Below are 16101 nucleotides of genomic sequence, written 5' to 3' on the forward strand. Positions count from 1 at the left end.
AATTATTGGCTGGTATATAGCTGACAGGCAGCGCAGAAAGTACTTTATGAAGGGGACAGGGATGAATTTGCAGCACTGTGGGGATGGAGTGGTCCTCTGTCAGGACTGGGCCTGGTTCAGTGACCAAGTCAGCACAGTTTGGTTCTGGCCAAAGCTCTTGACTCTTGGGAAGAGTAAAAGCCTTCATCCACACTGCCTGACTTCAGAGCTGACCTATGGTAGCAGACTAACAGGACTGGTTCAATGCAAGAAACCAAACCTCAGATGTAGCATAAGCTTAAAGGATACCATATAAATCATGTCAAAGGATGAGTACTGAACAACATAAAGGGGCTGCAGGAACACCCTGTGTTTCTTCACATGCACTGGAAAAAATGGGCCGTGTCTGGTCCAATAGATCAATCAGGATATTTAATACTAGTCCTGCTGCTCTGGGCAAAACAATGATAATGAATCACATGCAAAAATCAGTATTCACTTTTCAGTCCCTTTTGTGCCAATGCTGCAGTTTTGAAGTGAAAACAGATCAACCTCCCAAGGAGAATATATATTAATTTAGACTTGGTTCTGAAAATTCACAGCAGTCTCTACCAACCTACCAGATAACTGCCCTGGATATCCAAGAACTGTCCTAAACTCGTTGGGCAAAACATTAGGCAAACATGCTTCAACTACCTGCAGGGTGGTCCCAACGAGGATACAACTGCACTGTTTTCACTGGTGGCAGATGACAGAATGAGGAGCAATGGGCTCACATTGCAGCAAGGAAAGCTTAGGTTAGAGATATTAGGAAAAACTTTCCCATGGGGAGGACAGTAAAACACTGGAGCAGGTTACCCAGAGGTGGTGCAGTCTCCATCCTTGGAGGTTTTTAAGACCCAGCTAGACAAAGCCCTGACTGTGATGATCTAGCTGGGGCTGGTCCTGCTTTGAACAGGGGGATGGACTCGATCAGTGTTTTTCAACCCATGGGTCATGACCCTGAAAAGGTTGTGAATAAACTTTAAAAACGGGTTCTCCTTTAAAAGAGAAAAGCATGGGAAACTGTGGCTTTTCCCTTGCAGGCTGGCAGAGCTCCTGCCTGCAAAGGGCTGCTTGGGGACCCCTGTTCCTCACAGACAGACCCCCCTGCCCCACACATGCACCTCTGCCCCACATACTGGGGGGCTGAAGGCAGGGGGTTGAAAGCGAGTGGCACTGAGTTGGGACTGGCCATCGGTGTTTACAACTGGGTCCTGGTACAAAAAAGGTTGAGAACCACTGAAATAGATACCTCTTGAGGTCCCGTCCAACTCTCATTTTTCTATGGATCTATGAATAGGTCAATCATGAACAGTTCTCAGGGTCAGTCCTGCAGAGGCACCTAGCAATACAGACCACATCCAAGATGGGGGTTGACTGTTTTAGGGGATAGAGGACCTAATGATCAGTTAACAGAGATGTTTGCAAAGGGTGAAGGTGCAGCATCTAAAATGCAGGGAAAGCAAATTCACAGATTTGACTTGCAAAGAGCATAACAAAGAGTTTGGTTTCCAAAAGCCACTCCCGTGCCAACAAATTTCTTCCCAGTGTACAGTTGTTAGTGCTGCTGTTGACGAGAGACAGGTACAGCCAGAAGTGAGTAAGCCCAAGTCCAGGCACGGTGGAGCTGAGCCAGAGTTATCAGACATCTCTAGGGCTTGGAATAGATCCAGTCCTCATGTGTCCTTTACAATTTGCCACCACTCCCAGCATAAAAGGGCCTTAACGTTAATAAGAAATAGGCCCACAGGTTACTGGAATGGAACTGATGGCTGGAGCCCCTGGGTGTCTAATCCCATCGCTGTCACTGGCACACACGGTCGGTGGCCTGGGGTATTTACCCCCCCGTACTTCAGTTCTCCTACATGTAAACTTAATAAATGGTATTTCCCTACTGCAGGGCCATGTTGAGGATTAATCAGCTAATGTCTCTACAGCACCTTGGACTCATTTTGAAGGCAGTGGTGACACAGTGTGATTTTAAAGCAATTCATTAATTCCTTTAGCATATGGACCAGAGAGGTTCTGAAAAGTAGCAAAGTACCAGGGAGACTGGCAAGCTCTTTGGGATGGCTTTTTCTGGTAGAGGCAACAGAAAGTGATGATAACTTCAGCTAAAAGCCAGCTCCACAATTAATAATTTACCCAATCAAACCCTTTCAGAAATACCAACATCAATGATACTTTGGATTTGTGATCTCTCAAGGACCTTTCAGTGCTTTAAGGCAGAGAATAAGCGTCATTAGTCAAGCATTTCCATTGAGAAACTGAGGCACAGAGAGGGGCTTGTCTGATGCCATATTTAGGAACTGAATACGGGTCAGCAGACCATCTAGCTCTGTAGCCTGTCCAATGGACTGTTCTGCCTTGCAAGTTTTAGGTAACCAAAGCCTGCATTTCTGGCAAGGTATGTGACAGTGATTTGCATTTTAGACAGAAAGCAACCAATGTACAGTACTTCCTTGACAACCATGATACTTAATGCATGACAACAGTCTGTGTCAAAGCAAGCCAAGCATGCTAGACAGTGAAGGATAGAGCTTTCTGACAGATATCTCCTCCTGACTTCCCCTTCAGAAACACCTCTCTTATTCGACATTTTCTGTTTCCAACACCTGTCATTCTCTTCTCCAGTACTTCATCCTGACCTACCACGCCGCTCTCATTCCAAGAATGTAATCGATCCTTTACTATGAAATGCCCATACAGACATGCCCCATCCAAACTCTTCTCCTCATTTAAAGTTCTGCCTTCTTTCCTGTGTTGCACGCTGCACCCGCATTTCATACACCTCGAGGTTCCCTGCTCTGCAGCGAGAGCTCAGTCCTGCTCACATAATATCAACAATACATTTGGCATTGTCCATGGTGAGAAGTGGCTGCAGAAGATACCCTGGCAACTTTGCCTTCCTGGTGCCAGCCCATCCCCTGGACTTTAGACCTCCAGAGTGCACATGTGAGATTTCTAAGTAGAATATGAGAATATTCATCTTTAAAAGAACCTATATATATCTATATATCTATATCGATATAGATATCGAGATATAGATATAGATGTATATAGCCAGAAGGCCCTTCTGAAGAGCTGAGCTAGCCTCTTCCTGATGATGAACATGAAAAAGCAAGGCGAAAACAACCACCATAATCCCCAAAACAGGCTCGGGCTGGGCCCACAGCCCCTTCCTGAGGGGTTACAGACATTGCCCCAGCTCCCTTATCCTGGAGGGACCTACCTCTCGTCACGCATGCGGGGACTCAGGAACCGGGACGAGTCGTCATCGTGGCTGCTCTGCTGGCTGCTCTGCTGGCTGCTGCAGGATGAGACAGAAAGGGAGAAGCAGTCAGAGCATGGGACGCCACCACCTAGCAGAGTGAAAAGGAGGAGAACTAAACTGCCCAGGGCTTGTACTTGTCTCTGTGCAGCTTGTGTATTGACTCACACCAGTTGGTTTGGATGGTGCTGCAAGCCAACTCCTGCTCCCAACTCCTGGGATTAGGGTTATTTTTCTGGAGCCGGGTAATTTTAGGAGAATGTCCATTATTGCTTAAAACAAAACAAAACAAAACAAAACAAGCACTCTTGTGGTTATGGAGAGAAGTTCATAAGTGTTACCTGAGCAGAAGGCTCAGAAACCAGAAGAAAAATAGAAAGATCCCCAGATTCATTATTTTTAAGATCCCTTGCTTTTTTTGTGTGTGTTTAAAGCTAGTCCTGCAATTGCCGGCACTACACCCTTAAATCAATATAGCAGTGTCCACACACAAAGCTGCATCAATTAATTAAACCGGTGTGAAGTCACACCTGTAGTTATACCGATTTCACCTGTATGTCAGTTGAGGTTTACATTTGCAGAAGAGCAAGTAACACGTTTATAATGGGGGCTCTATACATGACACCCAGCCCTACATTGCTAGATCATGCCTTATTTTGGTGGCAGCCAACCTTTTGGGGCAAGCAAGTCACAAATGAAGCCCTGCACCCTCTCCAAGTACCACTTTGATCCCCAATCTGCTGCTCTGCTTTCTGCTCCCTTCCCAGACTTGTTCTGCTTTCTGCTCCCTGTCATGTACTCCCTGCCCAGTCTGTTGCTCTGATTTCTGCTCCCTGCCCTATCAGCAGCTATATTCCTTCCCCCTTCCTTTATCTGCTGCATGCATGCACATGCATGCTGCATGCCTGTGCCACTATCTCTACCCTCTGCAGCCATGGGGGGAAGCAAGATGACTCCCCCTGTTTATGCAAGCTGCATTGCAGCTCACCACATCATTGGAGGTGGTTCAAGCACCTAGTCTGAACACCTTCAAGAGTAAATCTTGCTGGGATCCTATGACCCCAGCTGACTTCCTGCCCTTTGGGCAGGGGGCTGGACTCGATGATTTTCCAAGGTCCCTTCCAGCCCTAATGTCTATGAAATCTATGAAATCATGGTTCTGGGTGTCCTGGGAATGCAGCAGCTGTGACCTGGAGAGCCCCCTCCTTCAAATGCAAAACCGAGCTTTCCTCTGTCCAAAGGACCAGCCACAAATATCTTGCAAATTACTTTTCCCCATAGCAGAGTAAGCAGGAAGCTCTGCAGGAACCCAGTGCCATTCCCAGGGCATAAGAGCTGAGCTATGGTTCACATAAGGCTCCTCTCTTTCTAACGTGATGTGTCTGATAGGAAATCTTTCTCCAGTGGGTCAAGGGTGCATCCACACCAACTCAGTTAGCTTTGCACGGCTCTGTTTTCTAACCGACTATCTTAATACCTACAAGCAGCTCCTTCCCCTTGCTGGTAACCCAGGAGGCCAACCCACACCTCATCTTGGCGGGGAAGAATATGAGCAAAGGAAGCAGTTTTCTGTCGGCGAGTTATAAGAAGGGCCCACAAGAGGTCACTCTTTGCTTTGAAACTGCCAATTTTCTATGCAAACCAGCCTGCCAGCTTCATTTTTTCCTCCTTCAAAGGGTCCAGTGTACACGCTGCATCTCCTCCGGCCGGCAGCAGTGGGAGCTCACCTGCCCAGGTTTAAACCTAGACGTTTCTTCCCAGGAGAATCCCATGTCTTCACGAAGCATTTCCAGGGTTGTTGGTTGTAGCCATGTTGGTCTATGGACATAGGCATGTAAGGTTCTTTGGGTAAACCTGATGTCTTTTATTAGACCAACTAAATAGATGGGAAAAAGTTCTTTGCTAGCTTTTTTTTGTGCTGGGAACTTTGCAAAGAACTTTTTCCTCCATCTATTTAGTTGGGCTAATAAAAGATATCACATCTACCCAAGAACCTTGCCTGCCTAAGCACTTCCATGCTCTGATCAGAGGTGCTTTTTGCAGCATGGAAAGCAGACGCCTCAGAGCCAGCCTTAATCTACCTTGCTCAGGTACCAAAAGCAGAGTAGCTGGGGTGCCTTATCCTTCAGCACAGGCTACATAAGTGCACTGGGATGCTCAGGGCTTACACAGGTGACTACAAGCTATTCCAGTTTCAATGCTACTAAGCAAGACTAGGTATGCTGCATCCACTGCACTCAGATGTCTTGCTGCAGTGTAGACCAAGTCGAGGAACACAGAGAGAGGGAGAGATGGGTGAGAATGTATCGCCATTCAATTAGGGATCCAGTTCAAAACTGCTGCCTTTGTATTTAAAACTCCCCAGGGAGACCTTGCCTCTCCTTGGGCCCACTTCACATTCACCTACTCGAGAGTCCCAAGCCAGCCGCTCACGCAAGATCACCTGCTGCACCGCAGCCGCCTTCTCTATTGTGCCTGCTACCCAAAATGAACTCCACACCTCTCTCCAACTCTACAATGCTTCCTCACAGTCTTCAGTTTCCAGCCCCCTGAAAACCCACCTCTGCCTCCCACTCTACCTGCATTGTGCATTGTTGGTAGGATTTTGAAATTACAGAGTTATCATTACTTCCACCCATCTAGGTTTGTATTCCACAATCAACACTGTGGGATCTGAGTCTTTAATAAATGTAATACCCATGTGTGACTATTCCAGAGTCACATATAGAAGCTGCCATATAGAAACAAATCAATTAAACAAAGACTTTTTGACAGCTATGCTCTCAAGTTACTGAAGTCACTGAAAAATGATGAAAATCAATAGAGCAAGGCCCTAAAGAAATCCAGAAGTTTACTGCTGTCACTGTCTAAGCGCTGCAGACGGCTAAAATGATGATACATAGGGTACCCCAATCCAGGAAGTGCATCCATTTCCAAGCCAGGTGCTTCAGCCACTGCAAAACTAGAGTATAAACCAGTGACTGCCGGGCAGCTTCGTCCTTCCGATCCAGAAGTGAACTCTGCACGCTCCTGATGGAGAGAAAGTGTCTTCCCAAATGATTCTACCGCTAGGCTCCCATTTCAAGGACCATGTCCACATCTTGCCAGGTAAACATGTCACAACTCTGGTATGATCCCCTCCCTATTAAAGGTGTCCTGTTTTAATAAAGTAGAAGATTTTTTGGAAAAAAAAAAATGTTGCGTTTTTTTTAGTTTGGTTTCCTATGAAACTGAGAAATAAACAGTTGAGGAGGTTTCAGTTCATCATTTTTCTTTCTTTCCTTCCTTTATCTTCCACCTCTCTACTTTTCTCAACCACAAGATGGAAAAAAAGTGAAACAGAAAAAAACCTTGCCCATCTACCCAAACCGGGCAAAAGAAATGTTCAAAATCATAACATTTTGATAAACACCTTCCATAAAAGCATTAATGAAAACAATTAAATAAATGAAAACTCACTGTTTTCTGAGAACTGCGGGACTAAAATAACTTCACTATGTTTTTGTAGGTGAGGAAATATATTTTCTCCAACTTCTTGAGCAACTACACACTTCAGCACTTGGAACGGAGGTCTCACCTGACAAAGCCTTTCCAGTTGGGAACTTCTCTGTAGCCTCGGGCATACCCTACACTGGCCATTGCTCTCTCTCTTTTGTCATCTTTTTTTTGTTACAGCGGAGAGTGAAAACTTTCCAAAATTAGCTAACAGCATTAAAAATTAAGCACTTAATAATAGGGGGACTTGTTCACACAAAAAGCATGACCTACCTGCCAATAGGTTTTTAAAGTATATGTCTGAACCATGATCTCATTTTTACAAAACCCCTTGAATTCCACTATTACTATCTTGCTTGTTTCTTCATTATCAGCTGGATAAGAGTGGCTTGGTACAAGAGATCCCTGACACTCCTAGGCACTCTGCCAAAACAGCCTTTCAGGAAAAGGGCAAACAAGTCTTTTGTCTCCTCATGCAAAGATTTTGCCTTTTGTCCTTTGTGCAAACACCATTTGGTGGAAAGGACAATGTGGGGGTGACAAATTCTGCAGTGACCTAGGGGGGTGCTCTGCATCACATGTCTTTCTCCCGTTTACTGCTTTTGAAACTGGCCACATGAACCAGTTTGGACGGAGAAACCAAAACCAACTTTTGCCTCCAATTCAAAGAAAAACTTTTTTTTCAAATAACTTTTTCTAAAATGTTCTTCTTCGGACTTTGCAGCTGCTTTTCTTGCACTTTGTGGCTTCAGATGGGACTACAGACAGAAGCATCAAATACTACAAAACAGTTTGCCCTATGCCTGAAGAAGGGTGACTGCTCCCGAAAGTTTGCAAAGAACTTTTTTCCACCTACTCAGTTGGTCTAATAAAAGATGTCACATCTCCCCAGAGAACCTTGCTTGCTTCCTTCTCAAAGGATTTCATTTCCCAGGAACAGCACAAGAAGAACCGGTGAATCTCATAAGAATGCCTGACTTCTGAAGGCTAAGCCAAACTGAACATTAAACCCTTTAATGTTCACGCACCCATCCCTAACTGGCTTCTGGACTTCTGGACAAAGTTCTCCTAATAAAGCTGTTTAAACATTTAAAGGAACACTGCAACTGTTTTCTCTGTGCTTCTTAAGCTTGCTAGAACTGAAAGAAATCAGAAAGGAAAAACTATATTTTTCTAGCTTCTTTCCTTAGGCATTCAACAGCACTCTTCATATAAGTATTGCAGATTTCCCTCAATTGGGTGGACCTTGCACACAGCAACAAAGGAGAGAAAAATCATGTTGCAAATAAGAAAATGCAGTTATTAAACCTCTTAAAGGTTACCAAGCAGTGCAAACTCATACTGGGTCATACCTTTTGATCACACTTTAAACTGACCAGAGGTAAAGGCAACAACAGTCTTTCTTTAAGTGATTGTGTGATTTCCCACCCCTCAAGATCCTGAGTGACCTGAAGCTGATTGGAAAACAATGCAATTTAGGAAATCAGCAAAGCAACCAAACAAGAGAGTTCTTACCTCATCCCAAAGCTTAATGGTGCTCAGCAGAAACTCAGATAGGCCCCCTTTGAGATGCGCAAGCGAAGTGGAGGGTAGGGCTGACAAGACAGATGTGTCTGTATTTCACTGGGAATGCTTGCCAGTGACTCGCCACATCCACAACAGGCCTTATCATGAGGTTACAGTCAATTCTCAAGCTCCAATCATTATTTCATACATCAGAAATTGCCGGAGAGCTCAAATACAAATTAACCAGGTTATTTAACTATTAAATCTGTGAGGTGTCTATTCCCCACTTGCCTGTTACCTGAGACAATGCCAGACAAGCGACTGTATTGCCTAAAGCTAACTCAGCAGCTTAGGTGCAAGGGTTGCACGCAAGATTTTGCATTTATAGCCTGAGTAATATAAGACATGTTTTTCTCACCGACTGAAAGATCAGATTTTCTAAAGGCTTTTGGGAAGGATTGCTCTTAGATCCTGGCTGTAACTAATGCTAATTTCCCACTGGCCTTAAGGTTTCCTTAAACTGAAATGAAGCTGAACAAGAGACAGGTTTCTAGTGGTGCATATTATTGCTACAGTCCTCCAAAAGTAGTTCCTTACAAGCCATGGGAAAGAAAACAGCTCCCGACCCAGATTCCTAAAAAACCCTGCCTTCAAAGTGTTATTTCTCCTAGCATCCCATTTTTGATACACCACTACCCTCGGCCCTACTGAATTCATTTCTCACCATTCTTCTGACCTTTTTCAGCACCGCTATGACCTAGTATGATCACCATGTGACCAAATATTCTCTCTCAATTCTGCAACACCCCCAAGACAATTTGTCTCTCTATTATCATTGCCATTATCACCTCTGCAAACATGAATACAGTTTGTTGTGTCAATAAAGCCTCTGTGCCATTCCCGTCTCCACCAGTCTTACCATGTCTTTATCTGTCTCGGTGTGTATATGGGGCTCAGGTTTGTGATAACAGTGCATCACGCTCCTCCCCAATTTATCTCTCAGTTGAAAATTAAGCACTTTAAATTATTGATCCACTGTTTAATGGAAAAATATGGTTTCAGCACAGAATGCTTTCTGACTATTCACTGCCACTATTGCTTCCAGTTTCCACTATTTGTGCTGTGTGATTGCTAAGCTAGCCACATGGTATCTGCTGTTCTCCAATTCCCTGGGAAACTCTTAAAAATAAGACAGGGGCTGGAATAAGTCACTGGGACAGCTGAACTTAGACTAAAATGTTTCACTGTGAACAACTGCACAAATTCATATTTGCACACGTAACTTGAGACAGACTCATGTTCTTATGCACAAAAAAATCCTTCCACCCATATTTATGGAAAATGAACAACAAGAGATGGCAGCTACTGAAATCTATAAGCTAGTTTCAGCCCAGAAAATGCTCACTAAGCCCTCTTTTTTACAGTCTTCTCCTGTTCAAACCTTTGCTGAATATTTTAAAGACTTGTCTCATACATTTGGCCTGAGAATATGGAGGATAATAGGCTGTGTTTGAACTATTCTTATCTTTCTGTACATTTTTTTTATTCTTCTATTCTGAGATAGCCCATTACCATTTTAGGTTTTAATCCGTTCCAACTAACGCACTTTGGGCCATATTTTAGAAGCGCTCAGCACTAATATACACCTATCACATATTTGTGGTCAGACTTCTATAATTTTTTGACACCCAGTTTAAAGCAATCTGGCTCAGATTGGGGATATACCAAGCAAATCTGGCACACTGGCCCCCTAAAACCTAAAGGCAAGAATATCTAATATTTTACTTTCCCATTGCATCTTCAACTACTGGTCAAAGAACATTTTGCCATGCATATCCAAACCCCGCTCTCTCTCTCTCTCTCTCTCTGTCTCTCTCACTCCCTATATATACATATATTTGCAACATGATTTTATATATATATATATAGAGAGAGAGAGAGAGAGAGAGAGAGGTTTGGATATGCATGGCAAGATGTATATGTATATATATATATGTATAAGTGTGTGTGCGTGTATATATATATGTATGTATACGTATATGTGTATATATATGTATATGTTACTTCAACAATTTTCTTCTGAAAAATGAATTGCTTCAGAATACACCCTTCCACTACACTGAAGCATTTAAACATAGACATACCTACATTATTCTTGCATGATCTATGTATTATTTCATTTTCTTAAACAACACCTAGTAGGCACGCAGGATGGATGAGTTTATAGAAAGTGCAATTTCTTATGGTGATTCGGTTACAAATAAACAAACATTTTTCACAGCTAACGATAAACAGATCACATAACTTCTGTGGGATTTTCTGGCTTGCAGATCTGTGCATAACAGTGTCTGATAAATTATCCAGATACAAAATTACTTTCCCTTCAACCCTAGATGTGATTTTCAACCAATGTGGAGAAGCAAGAGAATGTACCATATTCTTACTGAATATTCTTGATGTAAACTCAAAGGCTTTTATTCAGAGGGTGCTTCCCTATGGTAGATGGATAATCATGAAGGAAGAAACGGCAATACTGAAGAAGATATAATCTATTAATGAGACTGGCTAGTAAATGATTCACAAAACACGGGATTATAGCAAACCTCACTGTTTTCCAGAACTAGTTACCAAAGAGTTTCATAGAGAGATGCTTCTAGCTTCTAAGTCCATCTAATATTTAGCATTCAGGTGGTTTAATTTTTCCTCCCATTAGATGGTTTGGGTCTGACTGCCTACCCACATAACAAACTTTTTTAACAGAGGAGCATTTGCTCAATAGTCAAACACGTCTCTCCTATAAATGACACAACTTTGGTAATGATTTCAGAAAGAAAATGCTTATGAGAGATTTTTTGCCTACATCTAACTGCTACACTAATAGGGAGGTGCACGTAATGGATAACGCAATCCCATGACTCAGTGAATTTAAATTGGCATCCCATTGTTTCCATTCAGAGTTATAATTGTCATTTTATTTATCTGTTTCTGCCATTCAACCCACTCCAGGATTTTTGTTCTGTTTTTGGATTCTGAGTTCAACAGGACAGCGACTGCCCCTACTTAAAATCCAAAATAATTAGCCTATCTTGAGCACCACTACCAAAAATATAGGAACAAACTCATTTACTACTAATAATCATGATTACTGTTGAACTTGCCAGGAAAACATTTTCAAAAGAAAATAACATTTTCGCAAGAAAAAAGCTCATATCCCAAGCATGCAGTTGGTCCAATAAAAGATATCTCACACACACACACACACACACACACACACACACACACACACACACACACACACACACACACACACACACACACACACACAAATCCCTGTCTGTCAAAAAGGAAAATGTTGTAATTGTTGTGAATAGCTTTCTTCAATTTTGTGCAGATGTTGGTAAAAGCCCAACTTTTTTCCTAATGGAAACACAAAATTCAGATGGACAAAATCCATTTTGCCAAAAAAGTATTTCTCCTGTAAAATGTTGCACTGACAATCGCTGTCCAGCTCTGATGATCTGGATGGCAGCACTCTGCCTGCTAATCTCACACAACATTGGAAGCCCTGGGCATTTCTCTGACAGTGACTTTGCGCGAGCCTTTCCCTTCGAGGAGATGTAACAGCTGGTCCGAAAACAATCTCTGTGTTGGTCTTGACCCTGAGAGCTCTGCTGATCATTCCCAGAATTGTGCCATGAGATCCCCTTCGGCCGAAAGAACCCCGCCCCAGTCCCAAAATACCATGAATAATTCATCAGTCTGGGCAAACTGAAACTCCTGCCATCAGAAGTATGAATCCTAAAAGGAAGACCCCATTCAGGATGGTCAGAAAACTGTCACTGTGGGGGGGAAATAAGCACAACTCACTGGCCTAAATTCCAAAGGAGGATGAGAGCCCGAAGTGCACCTGCAATCGCCTCACTCAGCAAGAAGGGTTTTCCCTTGATAACCCTGGGGCAGTCAGGCAGCAAAGAAAGGGGGAAGCACCTGAAGGCCCGGCTTTCCTGCAGCGTGCAGCTGCAAAATTCTCAGGGGAAACAGGAACCCTCGTGGCAAAAATCAGCAAGTTAACATAACACTTTCTTACAAGAAAAAGGAAGATTCACATCCAGTGAGCCACACGGCTGCACTGGGATAAGCAGGGATCCCTGGTTTTCTCCGATTTTAATACATCTCCAGATTTTCAGTTTAAAAAAAGTGACCCCCAAATCCACACTTGTCCCCCAATTTAAAAGCTGAGTTTAAAGGACTTAATTTCAATGACATCAGTGAAATCTGGGATTTAAATGCAATATATATAAATGTATATTGGTGGTGTTTCATTTTCATCACAGGAAAAATGTGGGTTTGGGGTTATTTTAAACCAGAAAAATCAGACAAAACCAGGATCCATGGTGATAATGCACGATAGCGGGCAGGCAGCAAAATGTTACCATGGGGATGTGTAAGGCTTTGCAACACCCTCTCCTTTCTGGCCAGCGATTTCCCAAGGTAGGCACAAGTTGCTGATATCCGTCTTCAGAAATGACAAAGTGACAGCTCAGTGACTTGCCAGAGCTCCCAAAGTGAAATCAGGTTTTCTGACCCTACAAACCTCTAATTACATATAGTGTCTCCTGCCTGAAGGACATTTTTTTGGCCAGAAGGCAGAGGAGTAACAGGACAGGGTGTAAAAGAAACACTGAATTTAGACCTTGTACTAGCTACAGCTTGTGTAGCTATTTCTAAGACTAGAACAAGCACTTCCTGTCCAAGATCTCATTTGTTCTACCGCCTCAGCCTGCTACATGAGCAAAACAGGAATGTTTAAAAACAAATCCCGTTACTAGTGATAACAGAGATTTCTGACAGCTGCATCAGTCCATTCCCTAGTGGCTAGCTGCTCACACCATGAAAGCTACCGGTGCAGTTAGCATCAACTGGTAACCTTGCTGGCCACTCTAAGCACAGAGGTGATGGCATGAATCAGTGGCAGAAAGAGCTTTCTCCTTATATATAAAGACAGCAATTCCCAAAGAAGGGGCTGTGTCCCCAAGCAGGGTCATGAGACCCAGAGAAATTGTTAGAAAAGAGCTAAACTCACCCTAGATGTGGGATCGCAAGCCCAGAAAGATTGGGAACCTCTGCCCATAGGGTTCATAGATGTTGGGGGCTGAAATGGACCTCATGGGATCATCGGGGCCAGCTCCCCTGCACTTGGGCAGGAAAGACTGCTGGGCTCAGATGATCCCAGCACGGATTGGGAAATATCAGATTGCATTCCTTTTCCAAAAAGAGAGAGAGCATCCCTCTGCACAGCTGTCAGCCCAGCCCCTTCCATCCACACGTTCAGCAAATGTCTTTATAATGAAAACGTAACTAACTTGAGGACAATCATGATGATGAACATAATGATGATGATGAATTGTTAAAATGCCAGCTATGGGCTCAGGATTCTGCACCGCAGAAGATGTAGACGGTCCCTTCAGTAAGTATTTGCTGATTAGGTGGGATGAGCAACACTCAGATTCTAGCTATTTGCAAACTGCTTGCTTTCACTTTTCTTTTGTCATGTGGCTGGCCAGCCTAAGTCCTGTGAATATGGGAAGACAAACATTTCAACTAAGGAACAACAAATAATGGCATAAATATAGTAAGATGCTTGCCAAACAACCACAACTGTTGAGACTCAGAAACACTGGCATTCATCCAAGTGCTAACGTACAACAAATCATCGGATTGCAGGAATCGAAGTGAACCGCATTTCATGCTTTTCATTAGAAATATGCATGCCTTATCTTATTTATTAAATATTCAACCAGCTTCACTGAAAGGTCAAACACCACCTAACCCAAACTGTTTTCAGATTTAAAAATTACTCTCTCTCTCCTATGCTGTCTTTCATTTTCTCAGCCACTTACACACTTCTCCTTTCAACTCAGCCAGAATAAGAGCAGGTGAGGTGGGGAAGTGTCACTGTAACACTGAAATGTTTTGCTTATGATCTGTCCATCCCAGCCAGGAACAGAAAGGCTTGCAAGGAGGATTGCTTATAAGAAAACCCCCAGCCGTCGTCTGTAGCTACAAGGAAGTCTGGATAACAGTGATACTTCAGAGGGCTTATTCTAGCTCATCCCCAAATCCAATCAGCATGGCATTCGCTCACCATTCAGATTTTATGCAGTAACCGAACTTCTTAATAACAAAGCTAAAAGGGGCAAGTCAGGAGGAATGCACTCATCAGGATTCAATGAAGTGGCTGGACGTGATAAAAAAGCAGCTTCTGCAGACATCCTACCTAAATTAAACCGTGCAAGATGTGACTCATGCCTAAAGTTTGCCCTTCCGGAAGCATCAAGTGACTGAACACTGCTAAAAACAGGATACCGAAGAAAAGAAAACTCGTACGGCTATTCCAGCCTGAAAAAAAATCGCATGGGCTGCCCTAGACGCACAAGTGCCCACTTTGCCCAGGCGCTTAGAAGAAGAGGTGCCTTCTCATTTCGAACTCGTGTACACCCTTCCAATGGAAAGCTTCCACCCCCGCACTTTGTGCGACTTAACCATGAAATGCAAATATTCATTTAAAGTGAGAGGCACTTGTGAGCTTGCCAGTTGCAAGGAATTGCTCATTTAGGCACTTCTCAGAAATGCAGAACCGCAAAGGTAACCTGCTATGGATCAAAGCTTTATTCTACAGATTCTTTTCTGACCAAATTTAGGTTAGGAGTTAAGTTTCATTTCTCACGTTCGGCTGTTGTTTCCAGAAGTCGTTATATCTCACTACACGGACGTACAAAGCCACAGTTTCCCTGGCAGTCAGAATACAAAAGCATTTGCCTTCCACAGAGCTCTTTGGTATACAAGTCTTTACTTCCTCCCTGCCTCCTCTCCTGTGGCTCAGCCCTTACACAGGCAAAAGCAGTCACAGATTTTAATGAAAGCTTTTCCTCGATAAAACCAGTCTCCCCCCCACCGCCAGATTTTTCCATGGTGTAGGAAGGAGGTGAAAATTAGTGTAATATTCATTCTCTGGCTTTCCATTGACAGCTGATCATCGCTCGGAAGCTCAATGGTGTGGAAAACAGGTATTGCACTGGAGTTGCAAAGCTGCTTCACCTTGCGCCACAAAGTGTATGGACTGAATCTATAAAAGCTGCTATGTAGGCTTGTATCTAGCTAGCAGAGAGACCCTGCTCCCCCCAGCCTGCGCTGTCTTGGCAGCAGGGATCACCTATACAATACAGCTCTTGCTACTTAAGAAATGTAAGGGTCCAGGGGTCAGTGAATTTTCACTGGTGGGCCTTCATCTTCAGCTTATAACGCTAAAAGCGGGTAGACACCTGCAAACAACCACTTGCTGTATATCAATCCTCCTGAATTGAGGATGCATTAGAGACTGTTAAGTACCATCAATTAGTACCTTATCCATTAATCATTTACATACCTCACATATAAGGTATTCATATCAGAGCTCAGGTCTGTTGATTCCTGAGGCCCAGCACAGTAACCAGCTATTTACTCTCTGTTTTTGACAATACTTGTGTGTGTAAAAGGGCACATTTGTTATTTATGCAGGGGTGGGAGGGGGTTGACAGAGGCAGGAAGGAGCAGAAATTTTCCCTTTATTTTGGACAGGCCCTGGTTCATCATTTTTTTCAGTATTCCTAATAATTTGCACATGCTTCCAGAAATTATGCAAATGCTTTTTAATAACTAAACAATACATTAAGAGAGACGTGCTATCAGGTTTGCTGCATAAATAATGCATGTTCATCACAGGCGTAGTCCCATACAACAGATTGCATTTGTCTGCCTGTGAGGGATGT

The 16101-nt window shown here is 43.3% G+C and overlaps 1 protein-coding gene across 4 annotated transcripts in view; it reads right to left on the reverse strand.

Moving 5' to 3' along the window:
• Positions 1 to 16101, reverse strand: part of GRAMD1B (GRAM domain containing 1B) — a 176051-nt gene that overhangs the window by 104606 nt on the left and 55344 nt on the right. For 3 of the 4 annotated variants that reach the window (XM_019547046.1, XM_019547045.1, XM_019547047.1), the window contains one exon: positions 3254 to 3331. In XM_019547046.1, the coding sequence (XP_019402591.1) occupies positions 3254 to 3331 (78 nt within the window). Of the gene's footprint in view, positions 1 to 3253; positions 3332 to 8302; positions 8455 to 16101 lie in introns of those variants that run through there. The other variant, XM_019547048.1, reaches the window with a different exon arrangement.

The sequence above is a fragment of the Crocodylus porosus genome, unplaced genomic scaffold, assembly GCF_001723895.1.
Source record: "Crocodylus porosus isolate Cpor-Errol unplaced genomic scaffold, CroPor_comp1, whole genome shotgun sequence".
Classification (NCBI taxonomy): Eukaryota; Metazoa; Chordata; order Crocodylia; family Crocodylidae; genus Crocodylus; species Crocodylus porosus.